This window comes from Monodon monoceros, unplaced genomic scaffold, assembly GCF_005190385.1.
Source record: "Monodon monoceros isolate NGI ecotype Baffin Bay Population unplaced genomic scaffold, NGI_Narwhal_1 Super_Scaffold_4, whole genome shotgun sequence".
NCBI classification, from domain to species: Eukaryota; Metazoa; Chordata; class Mammalia; order Artiodactyla; family Monodontidae; genus Monodon; species Monodon monoceros.
The window spans coordinates 66,651,332-66,668,386 of record NW_021703781.1 but is presented as its reverse complement, the minus strand read 5'-3'; the positions used below and the strand labels follow the sequence as shown (position 1 = coordinate 66,668,386).

The 17,055-nt window shown below is 42.2% G+C and overlaps 1 protein-coding gene across 10 annotated transcripts in view; it reads left to right on the top strand.

The window, feature by feature from the left end:
• ABLIM1 (actin binding LIM protein 1) overlaps nt 1-17,055 on the top strand; it is a 320,517-nt gene that overhangs the window by 297,156 nt on the left and 6,306 nt on the right. For 5 of the 10 annotated variants that reach the window (XR_003796975.1, XM_029244850.1, XM_029244847.1 and 2 more), the window contains 9 exons: nt 4,359-4,406; nt 7,440-7,586; nt 10,226-10,317; nt 11,521-11,632; nt 13,376-13,440; nt 14,082-14,142; nt 14,902-14,909; nt 15,746-15,820; nt 16,893-16,973. Coding sequence is in view for 9 of the 10 variants with exons in the window: in XM_029244850.1 (XP_029100683.1) it covers nt 4,359-4,406; nt 7,440-7,586; nt 10,226-10,317; nt 11,521-11,632; nt 13,376-13,440; nt 14,082-14,142; nt 14,902-14,909; nt 15,746-15,820; nt 16,893-16,973 (689 nt within the window). In the remaining variant the exon portion in view is untranslated. Of the gene's footprint in view, nt 1-2,550; nt 2,656-4,358; nt 4,407-7,439; nt 7,587-10,225; nt 10,318-11,520; nt 11,633-13,375; nt 13,441-14,081; nt 14,143-14,901; nt 14,910-15,745; nt 15,821-16,892; nt 16,974-17,055 lie in introns of all 10 variants that reach the window. The other 5 variants (XM_029244853.1, XM_029244848.1, XM_029244852.1 and 2 more) reach the window with 2 other exon arrangements.

Here is a 17,055-nt window from a genome sequence, read left to right as displayed (position 1 = left end):
GAATTATTCTGTTTTTTAATTATGGATTACTCTTGTGAATAATTTCTTATGTTTGTAGGAGTAAAGAATTCTTCTGAAGTGAAACAATTAAATTGGGGTTATTAAGGATCAACTCTAGGGAAAGCTATTTTAAAAAAAAAGAAAAAAGGTACTATTGTGATCCCATTGCTGTGTCCTAGCATCCGGCTGCCTATAATTAAGAGAAAGATGATGGTTGATCCTGCAGTGGTGCTCACTAAATTAGGTCATTCATTGCTGTAGAATTAATTAGTTGGCCTACTTCAGTCATTCATTCACAGACATTTATTAAGCACTTAGTCGTGGCCAGGCACTGTGTTGAACACACAGAGGTAAATGAGATCTAGTTCTGATTCAGCCTTAGGGTTAAAGCGGGATTTTCTTCTAAATGTAAACTGTATTCTTCCTTCCCCTGCTTGCCTCTACCTATGTTTTTTATATTAATTTTTTCAGACATGAGCTGGTTATTTCTCTTTAGGAGAGTGATAGTAAATGAGGTCACTTTCTCTTTAAATGAGCTTTTTAATAGATCAGTGGCTGTAGGTGAAGCTTCAGAATTTTTAGGAGCTAATATCTCACTTTAGTAAAGTCAGCATTATGATATATTGGGAGCCAGATGCTAAACTGACTCTTGAAACAAAAAAAGAAAAAAGGACAAAAGTTTTAGAACATGATAACCAAAAACCTGGACTCCAAATCTGAGACAGTAACAAATTCAGGTCTCATATTCGGAATATCTTACTGCCCATTTGGTACAGATCTGTGCTCTGGTTATCTGAAACTATACATATCAAAAAATAAAAACCCTATTGAACATGTTATTTTGAGACTCCAGCAATTGACATCTTTCATGCATTACTGGCCAGATTTAGAACAGTTTGATTTACTTGAAGAAATTGGCTCTTGTACACCTAAAACTAATATAATGTTTTATGTCAGTTATATCTCAATTAAAAAAAAAATTTACGACAAAGTAAAAAAAAAAAAATTGACTCCTGCTCTATTTTCTGAAAATCTGTGATTTATTTAAAATTGTTAGCCTTAACTGATAGATAAATTGGACTTTATCAAAATTTAAAACTTCTGTGCTTCAAAGGACACTATCAAGAAAGTAAAAGACAACCACAATGTGGGAGAAAATATTTGCAAATCATATGTCTGATAAGAAACTTGTTATCCAGAATATGTAAAGAACCCTTACAACTCAATCATAAAAGTAATTACCTTACTAATTCATTAACTTTTGATAGTCCTATATCTTCTGGTGTATTCTTGCACGGATGTTCGCTCAGTCGTGGGGAAGGAGGACAGTAGGGTAAGAGCTGATCTCTTTCCGATTTTGCACAAGTCTCAGTTCACCCTGCAGTTCTTATCCGAGGGAATGATGGCGGCTATGGGGGGGTCCTCAAGGCTTTTGCAGCCAAGCCCAGCAGCACGTTGCAGGCTCTTCCCCACTCCCACCTCCAAGAACGCCGTGCTGCCCAGCCACAGAGGCCCGTCCTGTTGCTCCCACACACTGTGGCCCTTCCTTCCCCGTGATGTTCCAGCTCCCTAGAATCTGGACCTTCTCACCCCTCCAGCCACCCATCCACCTGGTGAGCTTACTCTTGAATGACCAACTCAATTCTAGCATCTTTCTGTAGGCTTCATGAAAAATCAATGGTACCTTCATGTGAGTGCCATAGAATTTTTCGCATACCCCTGAGTAAGCACTTATGTGGTATTACGTGTACTTGTTGCTTATAAGTCTGTCTCCTTAGGTAGACCCTGATCAGGCCCCTTGCAGCCAGGCACCACATCTTATTCACCTACTTAGCCTCAGTCGAAGCTCACTGCCCAGCCATAGTAGATGCTTAGTAAATGTCTCACTGATGGAATTTTTAGACTGGGTAGAGCCTCTTTTAAGAGAAAGGTAGAGAGAAGTATAAGTGGTCCCAAAGTACCTGGAAGAAAGGGGTCTGACTCTACTGTGTGTATTTCAAAGTGAAGCAACAGAAACATAGGCTGCAATGAAGGCACTTTGTGTTGCTCAGAGGAAGGACCACACAGGTTCCCAGACTCAGCCTCCCATTCAGAGAAGTAGATTCTGATTGCCAGCCTCTGCCATTGTGCCTGGAAGTGATTGTTTTTGGGTTTGCATATCCCACCCCTTTACATGCTTGGGTTGTAAACCATCTGACGACTGATCCTGAATCATTAGCAAGTGACTTTCCATTCTTCTTAATGTACTTTCCATCTAATCAGTTTGCTGCCAGCTCACAGCCTTCAACCGCATGCCATTGGAATGATGCATCTTACCGCTCACTGCTTTTAACCTAGTTCCACTTGAACTCAAATCTCTCTTTTGGAAAATTCAACCTTATACCAGTCACCTTTGTGAGCCGAGTTGATGAACTGAGTTTGTTTCTTTGGTTTCTCCTTTTTGATGTACCTCCTTCTGGTTTGTTCATTTTGAATTTTTATTATGCTAGCTTTGTTTTCTTTCTTGCTCTCCCTCCTCTCATTTTGTTTTCTCCATTCTTCTCATTGGAGGCAATGAGCCATCCAGCGGCCGGAACTCCCCTCTCCCTTATCGGCCAGACAGCCGCCCTCTCACTCCAACTTACGCTCAGGCCCCTAAACATTTCCATGTTCCAGGTAGGAGCTGACATGGTGTGTGTCTTGGTGTCCTGTCACCGTGCAGAATGTAGCCTTGTCGCCTCTGTCTCGTCTCCATTTCTCATGCTCTTTTAATTGAGATGCTCACGGCCGACAAACCCTAAATTGCAGGACCTGACCTAGAGGGCCTTTCAAAAGCTTTGTATGGGAGATGCCAGGATTGTATTGAAGGTTTACATTTTCTCTAAAATTTTTGAAGGGGGATGGGAGGCAGAGGGTGAAGGAATAAGGGTTGAGTTGCTTTGTTTTGTCTTGTTTTGACAAAAATTTTAATTTTACCCTTATGTTAGTACCTTCTGAGATACCACTCTGTGGTTTAGTGTCATTGTCTAACACAATGGCAATCTAGTTACCTTCTCAGCCTAAAGACTGAACCACAGTGTTCTTGAGAGTACTTTTATTTTATCTGTTTGTCTCCAGTGTGGAGATTCTTTCTATGGACTTTTCAGGGAGCTGAAAAATTGGGTCATTTGGAGGGTCTTTCTGCAGTGTGTAATTAACTAACCACCTCCGTAGCCCACAAAGACATCTTGCAATTTAGGCTTGGTGCTATAAGCTTTGCTGTCATGGTACAAATAGTAATTTGCCATCAGGAACTGGAAAAATCAGAACCCATCAGTATCTTAATATTTAGGGTCAGCTCACAATCTTTGTGAAGGCAAGATTGGCCGTCAGAAGTCATGATATTATTTTTCCATCAGAAGTACATTGTTTTGCTTCGTTTAGCTACTGAAAGTGGTTTAATAAATTACCCATTATGTTAATGTTAGCATACATATTTGGAATCTGTAGTAGTTTTTCTCTTTTGCATTCCAAACTTACCTAGAAGTTTGAACAGAGGAAAGTTCAATGGGATTCATACCACTGAGATAGGACTGCCTTTAAAAAATACATATAAATGAAGTTTCATCGAACCTTGAAAATCAGTGTTGTATGTTTGCAACTTTTTTCATAAAGAATGCCCAACCAGGATCCAGTGCCCAAGATTCTGGGGAAACCTTTTGAAACCTACTGAGTATTTGCAGTCAAAGTTTAATGGTTGCATAATCAAATGGGGTTCTATATAAATATATGAATAATATTTGGCATCTCTTTACTTTTCCTTTCTTTTGTAAAATTTGGCCTATACAAACTAGGATTTTGTCAAACATCCTGTCAATACATCAGACTAGCCTCGCACCTAAAAATTGTTTCTATGTTTTACAAAAATATACTCTTAATTTTCACTACATCGCTTTCCACTGTTCCACTCATTAGTTGAAAAGTAAATTGAGCCACTGGTCTCTACTGGGAGCTCAATTTCGAGACAGTAGCAATTTGGGGATCTTCCCCAAACTGGTTATGTCTTCCTCACCATCACAGTATCTGCACTGCTTGCATTTCTTCCTGTTTTAACCCCACTTTTAGTGAAGTGTATATTTGAAATAAATGGCTCATGAGTGAATGACATCTCTCTATATCCTAAGATGTATTACAAAGGATTCCATGTCACATGTCTATAGTAATTCACTCATTCCTGTAATTTCTTCTTCCAGTAACCTCAATCTTTGTAATACAAAAGTTAACCTTCTGGGTTATTTTTGTTAGAGAATCTTCAGTTTGGTTTGCCTCTTGGTTGATCTGTTTTTCCCATCGGTGGATGGCTCCCCATAATCACACACCTTTGCTTTTCATTTCCACAGATCAAGGGATCAACATTTACCGAAAACCACCCATCTACAAACAGCATGGTAAAACCCGCTTTCCTCCGCGTAGCTTTTAAATAGCAACGTCAGCTGAACTCTTCACTGTCCTCTGAAAGGCTTACCTGCTGCTGCTTTTGAGAATCAAACTGGGGCGTCCAGTGTATTATGCCTTCATGGTCTCCTATGATGCAAATATTGTGAAGTCGGTTTTCCTAGATAGAGAACACTTAGCTTGATTAGGAAACTCCTAGCTTATTTCTGAGCCCATCAAACCATGTATCATTACACTCAGAGAAGGAAAGGTACGGTCACACAGTAATTCACAAACTCCCTAACAAGACTTTTTTTGGGGGCCATCAAATAATTTAACCAACCTCTCTGATAATTTTGATGAGCTTGCAATTAGTTTAACTAATTAAAACTAGTGAAGGCTAGCTACCTAAAAATTAATTTGACCAAGGGAATTCCCTGGCGTTCCAGTGGTTAGGACTCTGTGCTTCCATTGCAGGGAGCACAGGTTCGATCTCTGGTCAGGGAACTAAGATACCACAAGCTGTGTGGCCAAAAAAGCATTAACTTGACCAAGCTTCCATCAGCCTGACTGTCCAGTTCCTCAGTTTCTGATGGAGCATGCAGATGTCTGCACCCTGTGGTAGAGGGGATGGGACTCATGCTGAGACAGAGGCCCTAGCCTTGATCCCAGCTGTTCACCTAAACGGTTCTGTGATAGCAGAAACGTAACCTCTGTCCCTCAGTTTTCTCATCTGCAAAAACCAGTACATTAGGCCAGCTTGTCTCTGAAATTCCTGCAAGCTAAGAACCACTGATGTGGATTTATAATTGTGTTTTCCTTTTCTGGGAATATAGAATTTTTAAACCCAGGAAATCATATTACTCTTTGTAAATCACATTTCCCTCCAACATTATTAGGTCTCTATAGATTCAGCTGCTATAAATCTTTGTGAATGGGTAGAAAGCCAAGACTGGTCTCCAGGTGATTTCAGAAAATTATACACAAATTGTGCCTGGAAATTTGAAGGCTGCCTTTAGAATCCAGTTGACATTAATGAGTCCTAAAGGCTTAGGATGACATGAAAAGCAAAAAGAGTTGAAAATGCAAAAAGGAAAAAAATTTCAGGCCAACATTCTAGGGGGAAAAGAATGCATGTATTGTAATGGTTCTAGAACTATGATTTTTTTTCATCTGTGTTTTTTTTTTGAGTTTACACCATGTGCTTGCTTTTTTAAGTTTCTTAACCTTGTTTTTGTTTGCTTTTTTTATGGCTTAATGTCTTCTCACCCACTCATTAACATGTGAATGTTTACTGACTTCACCAATTCTAATGCGTAAGTACTGTTTGAAGTCTGGCTTTAAAAATATATATTTTTTTAAATTTAAGAATAAGATTCCCAGTTTGATTTATCAGTTTATAGAGACTTTTTTTAAAATACTAAAATCTCTAAGACCCTGCCTCTCAAAATAAAAATAATCAAATACTTAAGATTTAAAAAGATAGGATAATGTTAGGTTATTTATTTGGAAGGGATTAGTTTGCTTCTTTCTGTGAAATTGACTTTACTCTTTACTTTCTTTCAGTCTCTTGTAATTAAGAGTAGCACAACCAGAGCGGTACATCCCAAAGGACATTCTGCAAAAGAGCAATTCTCTGTGATAGAAATAGATGTCATACCAAAAACTGGTGTCTATGCCCTGTGCATTTGGAAAATGCTAGACTTAACTAAATATGCTATGTTAGTCTTAGTCTTTAATATGCTAACACATATAGTCTTAGTCTTTAATATGCTAACACATATAGTCCTTCTTTAAGAAGAGGATATAGTGTGCAGTGTTTTCCAAGCTGATTTTATCTTTTATACTCATGAGGTTAGAAATTCAGAAAAACACTGTTCCATGCCTGGCTGAGAATTTACCCCTTATTATTATGTAGGGCGACCTCAGTCAAGTTACTTAAGCAAATTGAGACCCAGAAAGTTACTTTAAAAATGTGGAATTGGAGATGAAAATTCAAAAAGTTACTTCCAGATTTAAAAATCTGTGAGCCCAGGGAGGGGGGCAAATTTTATTTATAGCATTATAAATATATTGTGGAATGTTTAGTAACATCCCAGGTCAGCTTGCAGAATTAGCCAGAATCAGGGACTGACCATTTAACCTGGTTTGTTTTGCTCCACTTCTGTGATTCCATTTGGGGCTCTAAGCCAATGACTCCACCTATCAGCACAGCCATTAAGAGCTCTGCGAACTCATGCTGCTCCTATTCTGCCTTTTGTGGTTTTAAAGCTGGATGACTCATTTGTATATGCAGCCCCTTGAACAAAACAGCGAGTGGGTATGGCAAACCCAAGTCTCAAGGCTAAATGCCTGCAAGCTGACAGTGGATTCTCCTGCTGCCACTTCACCTAGGAATCAAGGACACATATACAATAGGCAAGGATTGAAATGAACCGGACCAATATTTTTGTGGCTGAGAAGCCACAAAAATTCAAAGCCAACCAACTCTCTTAAGATTAACACCTACAGTCAAGTGACAATGTCATGCTTTTCACTAACCTCTTTAATTTCAAATTAACTAGATTCAAATTTCTAATTGCTCTAGAACTGTCCAGTGGAACTTTCCGGGATGATGGAAATGTTCTATAACTATACTGTCCAATACAGTAGCCGCTAATCACGTGTAGGTGTGGATCACATAAAATGTGGCTAGTGCCACTGAGGAACTGAATTTTAATGTTATTAATCATTTGTTTTATTTAATTGTGTTAATTTAAATGTAAATAGCCACGTGTAGCTGGAGCTAGTATTGGACAGCACAGCTCTGGAACAAGACTTTTCAGATGTAGAACAGATGTAGAATGAAGCTTTGCTTCTGGCAGAACGTAAGGAGGATGAGTCGAGTTGTCACTAGGAACTATTAGTGACGGGGTGATTGATAATGGTGATAAACAGCTCTCTGGAGTTCACACTTTTTGCCAGAGCACGAGAAAACTATGTAAGAGGATTGTATACTACCATGGCCTTACAGACCGACAGCTAAGCTGCCCCTGATTCCCATCCAGATGCAGCTGCCTTGGCAGCCCAGAGCAAGTCTTCAGAAGACATCATCAAGTTTTCCAAGTTCCCAGCAGCCCAGGCTCCAGACCCCAGCGAGATACCAAAGATTGAGACGGACCACTGGCCTGGTCCCCCCTCACTTGCCGCCATAGGTATGCAACTGTAGCAGCTAAGCCAAATGGACAAATTGCTAGGAGATCTCAAAATACAGTGCTTAAAAATATGCAAGGAAATGTGTCCTAGTGTAAAGATTTTTTAAGAAAAGTATGACCAAGAGTTAGAATAGTGAAAAGAACTAAGGTAGTGTTAACGTGTGTGCAGAATGCTTCAAAAATCCAACCACCAGAGCCTTGTGCTAACCAAGCCCAGTGAGGTGCAGAACTGGTCTAAAACGCGTGTTTTGCGTGGACTCTCAGTTATTATTGTAAAGTCAGTAACTTTTTTTTTTTTTTTTTTTTTTGTGGTACGCGGGCCTCTCACCATTGCAGCCTCTCCCGTTGCGGAGCACAGGCTCCGGACGCGCAGGCCCAGCGGCCATGGCTCACGGGCCCAGCCGCTCCGCGGCACGTGGGATCCTCCTGGACCGGGGCACGAACCCATGTCCCCCGCATCGTTAGGCGGACTCCCAACCACTGCACCACCAGGGAAGCCCCAGTAACTCTTTTGAACATAGTTGAATCAAAGCCTCCTGCCAAGAACTTCGTTCTATATAGTTAGAGCATAGTGGGTGGATTTACTGAGTGTCCACAGAAGTGTGACTTCTTTGAATTAAGTTTGTTTTAGACGATTTCTGGGTTGTAATTACGATTCTCTTAACAACCAGTCTTAACACTGAAGCTCTTTCATTTTTCTTGCCTGATCAGGTTCTGCATTACTAAGAAGGGCTGTTACAGAGTAGCAGGTGTTCTGGAATATTACTCATGTAAAGTTACATGATTTCACATCTGTCATTTCCATGACTTCTGTGCTAAAATGTCACATTGGAGCTGTTTCATTCTTTGCTTTGAACCACACATTTATGCTTTAGAACTGTCTGTTTACTGCTTTGTCATTAGTGAAATCACTTGGCCCTAAAAAATGGTATTAGCAAACTCAGAAGCTAGTACTGAAAATTTAGTGAGTCAGCTTTACAAAGATATGACTATCTTATCACATGTCTGTTGACAACCTAAAAGGCCTTCAATTTTCCAAAATTCCCAAATTTTCTTCATCCTGCTATTTTTCGCCAAGTTATTTTTGGAATAACTTTTACAGGCAATAGAAGTGGATTTTAAAGCAATTGATATCTATAGAAATAGTTGAAGGAAAAATCTATTATACCTCCTGGGTTCCTTATTCACAAGTATTCTATACGTTATGTTGACTTAAGATGTATCTAGTTCTTGCAAACTTATGTCTATTCATTTTTGTTACTGTAGATTAAAGAGAGAAATTCACATTGATATTCATGATTTTAGAAACTAAGACTCAGTCGTCAGCTTTTTTTTTTCTGCTGGTCCACGTCCTTCAGGCAGTTCTTGGAGCCGCTGAGGTTCCTAGTTCAGTCGTGTTGCATAGCAGGGACATTAAACTGCTAAACTTTGGGGGAGAATTAACATTTTGTTGTTACCAACTGTCATCACTAAATAGTTTGGGGTTCCAAAATGAAGAAAGCTTCTGGTCCATTAATCCAACTGATCAAACCCTGAAGGTATTAGTTAGAGTTTATTTTGATTAGATTAGCAGGCTTTCCTATCTCTTCCCACAGCTAAATTAGTCCAAGCCATTTAGGAAAAGCGATAATTATCTTAATTTTCCAGCCATTCAGACAGATTCCTCCTTTCCCCTCCATCTCCCCTTTTCCAGGAAGCTTAAAAATTGTACGTGATCTGCTCTATTATACTGAAATAAGTAACTTTTTAGCTGCATTAACCCTTTTTATTGGCCCGTTAGTATAAAACCCTTTTGTGACCATTTTCTGAAAGATTAAGAGCAAGGAAACATTAGAGACCCATCCCTTCAAAGAAAAATAAAGCATGCTTCTTTTTTCTTTTTTTAAAAAAATATTTATTTATTTGGTTGCACTGGGTCTTAGTTGCAGCAGGTGGGCTCTTTAGTTGTGGCTTGAGAGCTTCTTAGTTGTGGCTTGCCTCCTTAGTTGTGACACATGGGCTCCTTAGTTGTGGCATGCAAACTCTTAGTTGTGGCATGTATGTGGGATCTAGTTCCCCGACCAGGGATCGAACCTGGGCCCCCTGCATTGGGAGCGTGGAGTCTTAACCACTGAAGCATGCTTCTTAATGAATTTATTGGAGGTAAAAGACAGGGTGATGGTATGGTGACAAACCTAAATATTCAGAAAAAGAAAACAAGATTTTTAAATTTGTCACAAGAGACTGTCTTACCTATTTGATGGTATCTAGATGAATCTGGCTTCCTCTATTTGAACAATGACCTCAGGGACATGAAAATAATAACCGTAGATGCCCCTTCCACCTACTATGGAAGCTGTGGCCAGTGGGCTGACTTAGACCCAATCATAATGGCAAACCGAGTTCTAATTGAGCAGATCCGATTGTTGGGAGGCATGCCTTACTGAATCACATTTTTGGACTGGCTTGTCGAACGGGGCCCGTTGTCTCAAGAAACCAGCTGAACTGGTGGCAGGCTCTTTTTTCCCATGTGTTGTTCACGAATGTTGAAGACCACTGCTGACTTTGCCCACCTGACACGTTGAGCACAGGTGGACTGGTCCCTTGAGCTCCCCTTGCTGTGGGGCTAACGTGAGAGGTTGTCTTTGCTGTGGACTTAGGAGCTGACATGAGACGCAGATCTAGTGGCAGAGAGGAAGACGACGAGGAACTGCTGAGACGCCGGCAGCTACAAGAGGAGCAATTAATGAAGGTTTGTCCTTAAGCTACTTTGCTGCAGCCTTCACTTCGGTTCTGTCTTCTGTCGATCCATGTTACTGAATGATTGCTATGGGCGAGCCACCAAGATTAGCAGGGGGTACTCCCAGCCCTCAGGGGCTTACGGTCCAGTAGGAGAGACAAGATGGGCATCTAGTGACTGTAATAAGGCAGATACTTAGCGGGTTCTGGAAGAGGTGATCTGGAGGTCAGAGAGATGCAGAATGTTTGGGCCTTTTCGAGGAGAGCGAGACTCTGTGTGGGGTGTGTGGGTGTGCGGTGCATGTGTTGAAAGGATGCTGAAAAGCCAGGTAAAGCCAGAGTGCACTCCGACGTGGTACAACACCTTCCTTCCCTCACGCAGGCTCTGCTGAAGGGATTCCCTTGGGAAAGAGCCTTTCTCCAAGTCTTTCCTCAGGACTCATAGGACCTTGTGTGTGTATATCTGGGCCGAGAGAGGGGATAAAATGGACTGTCATTAAGACATCCTCATTATACACTCTGTCTCTAGCTAGGCCCACAGCATCCCAGAAGGCCTGGGGTCGAGGGAGCCTAGAAATGATCAACTCCTACTAATAAGGGTCATTTTCCAAAGATACTTCATCATGTGGGGAATGCACACGATACTAGTTATATAAGGGTACAAAGTTACATTTATTATGTGTTCCCAGTTTTGTATATTATGTGCGTAGAAAACTACTGGGTAGATACAGATCAGAATGTAAATGGTGGTTGTCTCTGAGTGGTGGATTATGGGTTCTTCTTTCCTTCTGGGTTTTCTAGAATCTGTACAATGAGCATGCATTATTTTTTCCCCTGTTTTTAAACAAATCAGTGTAATTTATCTTTAAAGGCTACTGCCCCCAGTCTTCCCTTCCCACATCAAAAATCTGTACATACTCAACACATTGCCCTCCTGAGTCTACCTGCTGGCGCTTTGCGGGGAGGGCAAAGGAGGGAGAACACTCTTCTGATGTGGAGCCTGGTTCAGGGCAACAGAGCCTTGACATTGAAGGGACTATGGTGGTTTCAAGGTCCAAGACCTGGCTGACCTTTTGGGGAGCCACCAGGCTCTGGGACAATATGCCTCAGCCCTCTCCAGAGTCAGGAACTTCTTGCAGGATCTCCTAAAAAGAAACTGCAGTTCCCTAAAGGTAATTGCGGGCTTCACTTTCATTTTTCTTTCCTCTGTGAATAGCTCAACTCGGGCCTGGGCCAGTTGATACTGAAAGAAGAGATGGAGAAGGAGAGGGAGAGCCGGGAGAGGTCCTCCCTGGCCACCGGGCGCTATGATTCTTCCATCAACTCAGGTGAGCAGCAGACCCATCGCCTTCCCTGAGCCAGGAGCCGGCCACCTGCCTGCAAGGAGCCTGTTTTGAGGGTTCCAGGAGAGGCAGGGTGGTTTCTGGTGGCATCTACAGAGTGTTCTATAGGAAAGGAAGTGTAAGAATCCTATGTCATGTCAACTTAGCTTAAGAGCCTGCCATGGCTCTTCCTTAAATGTGTGTTTCCTTCCTGTTGGAAATAGGGGGAGCCCTTGGAGGATCTCAGGAGCCAAGAGGGGTCAGTTCCCCTGTGCTGGGTCTACCTTCTAGAACATACATCTCAGAGGGAAGCGGCAAAAAGAAAATCCTCACAGAGAACAGAATGCTTTTTATAATTTTTTTCTTTTTTTTTTGATTTGGTTGCACTGTGGGACATTAGTTCCCTAACCAGGGACTGAACGCGTGCCCCCTGCGATGGAAGCACAGAGTCTTAACCACTGGACCGCCAGGGAAGTCCGAGAACAGAATGCTTTTTAACTGTAGAGAGCATGAACAATTTTTTCAAAGTATTATGACTTTAGTATATTCAATGTAAGAGCTGAGGGCTAACAGTGCTGTTGCTGATACTTTTGAAAGAGATTACTTATATACTGGGCTGAATAGTCTTCCGGTATATTCTCCCCTGCTTATACTTGTCATAAGCCTGTTCTCTTTTAACCCACAAGATATGTTCTCACGTGTTGTGAACTAGTACATAATTTTCTCTCCTGAGGATTCCTTTAAACGTGTGTTTAGTGCTTCCTATGCAAACACTTCTGCTAAACATTATTTCATTTAATCTTCACAACATACCAATGAAGTAGATGGTATTATGAGTATTATCATGTTCCCCATTTTGTAGATCAGGAGACAGGTAAAGGGAAGTTTAAGTAACTTACCCGATGTCACATTGCTGATAACTACCAAAACTAAGGTTTAGGAGTCCAAGTATTATAACCCCAGAGCCTACACCCTTAACCGGAATGCCCTGCTACTTCTCATAGATGTGTCACTGGCATTAATCTTGGATTAGGTAGTTTAGTAATCTTTAGAGTTCCTTCCAATTCTGCAGTTCTGTTGTATAAAAATAAATAGCACTGTATCTACATGGGTCAAGAAATGAAGACTTAACAAGATGGAATACGATGCCCGAAGATGCAGAGGTGTTAAGTTGCAGAGCCAAAACTCAGGCCCAGGTCTACTCCCTCCAAAGCCCAGCAGTTTATGAGGTGTCCACGCTGTTGATCAATGGGATACCCTATCCCAAGCCTCCCAGGAGTCCAACTGTGGTTGACCAGTAGATCTTGGTAACTTAAGTGTAGGCCTCCAGATCAGTTATTGCTGCCATACCAACTGGCGCTTGGGCCTGTGTATCCCAATAGCCCTGGGTTTAGATCATTGCTTAGATCTTTACAAGCTGAGCAACCGTGGGCAAGATACTTAAATTTCTTTTAGCCCCTATTTCTTCTCCTGTAAGATGGAAATACTACCATCATTATTAGGATTGTGTTGAGGATTCAGAGATGCCAAGCACTTCTCCCTTCCCCATCCCTCCTCGAAAATTTCACTGCCCACCCATTCCCTGCATCACCCAAACATGGTGGCATTTTATGAACATTTGAGCCCAATATTTGGATTGTTTTTTTCTAAATCTTCTATTCTGTAGGGTAGAAGATACACTGCCGACTTCATGAAAGAATTGGACTTCGGGTTCCTAACAGTTACTTTTTTTATCTTTCTCTTATTCAGCTTCACATGCTCTATCATCGAAAACCTCATCTCTCCCAGGCTATGGGAAAAACGGGCTTCACCGGGTGAGATTTCTCAATTACTCGTTTCTGAGTCTCTTCCCTCTTGAGTCCTGGTTGAAGTGCTGATGTATTGTCTGAATACATCTGACAATATGATCTCAGTGTTGGATATAATGAAAATTGTAATCACCCTGCTCTCCTGGTAAATCACTTTGAGTTACAGGCAAAATAAGATATTTCTATTGAGAGAAAGAGAAATTGACTTTAGATAAAAGAATAGCCTGTATAAGCTTATGGGAAGACTAGATTAATTGTGTGCCAAATATTTCTACAATCAAGCAAAAAGTAATTACTGGAGCCATTATCTCTGCTGTAAAAAGATACAGGAAAGTTTGTTACAACCTCCCTCCCCACAAAGCATAGAACAAGTGTAACTGTGTAGCCGTGATGTGGAAAAATGTGTTTTTATTTATCAGCAAGAGATACTTGCTTGCCAAGGACCTGCTGAGCAGCAGTAGCATAGGATAACCACAAAACACAGGTATTTCATAGAAGAAGAACTACGTAGGAAAAATAATAGGGGTCCAGGAATTCGGCTTGGGAGGAATTCTTAGGATTTTGTAAACCCTATCTTCCTTTTCACCTGACTCCAAAACGAGTACCGGGGAGCAGATTTTCTAATGGTGTGTTTTTCTTCATTGCAGCCTGTTTCTACAGACTTCGCTCAGTACAGCAGCTATGGGGATGTCAGCGGGGGAGTGCGAGGTGAGGCCCCTGCAGCCGGGTGTTGGCTGACCAAGGGGAAGAAGGGGCTGTGCTGTCACAGGCATGTTAGCTGGGCTCAGGCTGTGTCACATCCTACGGTCAGATCACATCTGTCCTCTGAGCCATCAGAGCATGTATTAAAATCCCAGAGGATCTCTCCTGATGTGAGACCACAAGAAGCGAGTTTGTAGGAGGGAATTCATTGCTCCTACTATGTGCTGAGCACTAATTAGATCCCTGGAAGTACCGTGATAAGCAAGACAGGGGCCTACCTTCAAAATGCATGTGGCTACAGATGAACTGGTGTGCAAGGCAGAAACAGAGACACAGATGTAGAGAACAAATGTATGGACACCAAGGGGGGAAAGCGGGGGGCAGGGCTGGGATGAACTGGGAGATTGGGATTGACATATATACACTAATATGTATATAATAGATAACTAATAAAAAATGCATGTGACAGAGAGAGAGAAACTCTGTGAGATAAATGCTATGATTGGAGATGCAGAGAGAAGGGAGAAACACCTTCAGGGTGTCAGCTTCCACAAGAAAGGGTGTTTAAACTGATAACTAAAACCAGAGCGGGCATCTTCCAGCTTCAGGGAGCAGCCAGGCAGTGTGCGCAGAGACCCGGAGCCGGGAGAGCGTGGCTTGTTGGGGGATGTTTGGAGAATTGCAATAGGTTATAATCTCTGTTGATGTTTCCCTATTTTAATATGGGCTTGCCCTTCTGAGATTTTCTTTTTCTTTCCTTTCCAGACTACCAGGTATGGAACACTGTCTTTCCCAAGTTGGCCACACCAGCAAAACAGCCTTTTCACAATCCAGACATGTTCTGCTGCTCCAGGGAAGGGTTTCTGTTGAGAAGACCCTGACTGTAGTTGATCCGTCTAATCGTTAGTCCACAGATGTGAGGAGCCATGAGCAGCAGGCATGCCTGGTGCCCGGGTCAAGCTGGTCCTGCAGGCCTGCATGAGCCACACCAGGTGTCCGAGGACCCTCTTGCTCTGCCTTTGGAGAGTCCTCTCTGGGGTGGAAGTGGACCTGCATCAAGGGTCCACACACATACAGTTGCTTTTTCTTTTAGTTATAACCACTCACTCCTTGAGGCCCTCCCCTCCTCTGTGTGGTCACAGATGAAAAGAAACCCCTGCCTTGGCCAATAGGAAAGAGCTGCTGTGGTACCATTCCTTTTTTCCTAGAACCTAAACCTTGTAAAATGATAATGGAGAATGAGAAAAGGGGAAAAATGCAAAGAAGGCTAAGATTAGAATTTTTAAAAAAAACAAAAAACAAGCATAGACCTGGCAATTCTTTGACGTACCATATACTTTAACACGTGCAGCCTACATTCAGGGATTAGTCAATAGTTATTAAGCCAACATCTTTCATCAGCTGAGGTATAAAAGCAGCATTCCCGCTATCCCTGCTTTTATTTAACAAGGAGCTCATTTTGAAAAATCCATGGTAATTAAGGTGACACATCTCTAAAATGGCCGTGAAGATTTGAGACCCAAACAGGGAGGTCTAGGAGCCCACAGAGCTCTCCCTCAGCTCCCCATGCTGCCATGGGCCACTCCTGAAACCTGCATTTCTGCTGCAGACCCTCCCAGATGGCCACATGCCTGGAATGAGGATGGACCGGGGTGTCTCCATGCCTAACATGTTGGAACCAAAGGCAAGTGTGGCTCTTTTTCTCTTTCCTCTCACATGGGATGAAACTGGGACATAACCCTGAAAAGATTTGATTTTCTATCTTTTTCACCATTTTCAGGGTTGAGACCCACTTGGCTCCAGGCCAGTGCATTAGGCAGGGTGTGTCATAAAGCATCTTTCCACTCTGTGGGTTTTGTCACACCGAGTCAGCAGGTTTAAGCCCTCACTGGGTCTGGTGCTGTGTGTTCCCAGTGAAGTACCAGCACTTCTCTCCTGTGACCTCGGTGTGTACTTGGCCCCTGCCATGAGCATGGCAAAGCCTGCTCCATGTGGAGCAGCTGCAGCCCGCTCCGGATAGGGTGACCAACACATCCTAGCTTACCCAAGACCTTCCTGGTTTTAGCACCGGAAGTCTTGCATCCTGGGATCCTCCTTAGTCCCAAGCAAACTGGGATGATTGGTTGCCCCAGCTCCAGAACATCCTGTGACTCCAAAGGTATCCAAGAGCTGTGCTCCTTGGTGACTATAACTGGGGCTTATTTCAATACGTCATCTACCAAAACACTGCTTCTGGGACTGCATGGCTCCCTGGATTCATGAGCTGGACATGGAACGAGATTGTTTAACCCTACAAATGTGTACTGCCTTGTAAAACATAAACCTATAATTTCAATTCTCTTCCAATTTTTACCTTCATCCCCAATACATAGCAAGTTGTATTCTTTTACTCAGCAACGCCCTCCAGAGGCACAGTGCCACATGAGACACTTGTGGGTATTGGAAATGTATAGGAACCTGCCCCCGTCTGCTGGAGACTTGAGTGAGGAACACCCATCACTCTAATACTCTAACCATAGTGTCTTAGAAGCTCTATCTTGGGAGTCTTAGATTTTAGGTAGCTTCTGCTTGTTGATAAAATGGACAGCGGTGGGAATATTTCCCTGGCAGTCCAGTGGTTAGGGCTCCGCACTTCCACTGCAGGGAGCACGGGTTTGATCCCTAGTTGATCTAAGATCCCACATGCCACATGGCCAAAAAAAATAAAAATAAAAAAATGGACAGCAGTATTCTAGGTGTTTTTCTTTGCTTCTCAGATATTTCCATATGAAATGCTGATGGTGACCAACAGAGGGCGCAGCAAAATCCTAAGAGACGTGGACAGAACCAGGCTAGAGGTAAAAAAAACAACAAACAAACAAAGAAACTTGTCCCAACTGCATATTCCTGTGCATTTTCCACAGCTTCCCCCCAAGAAAT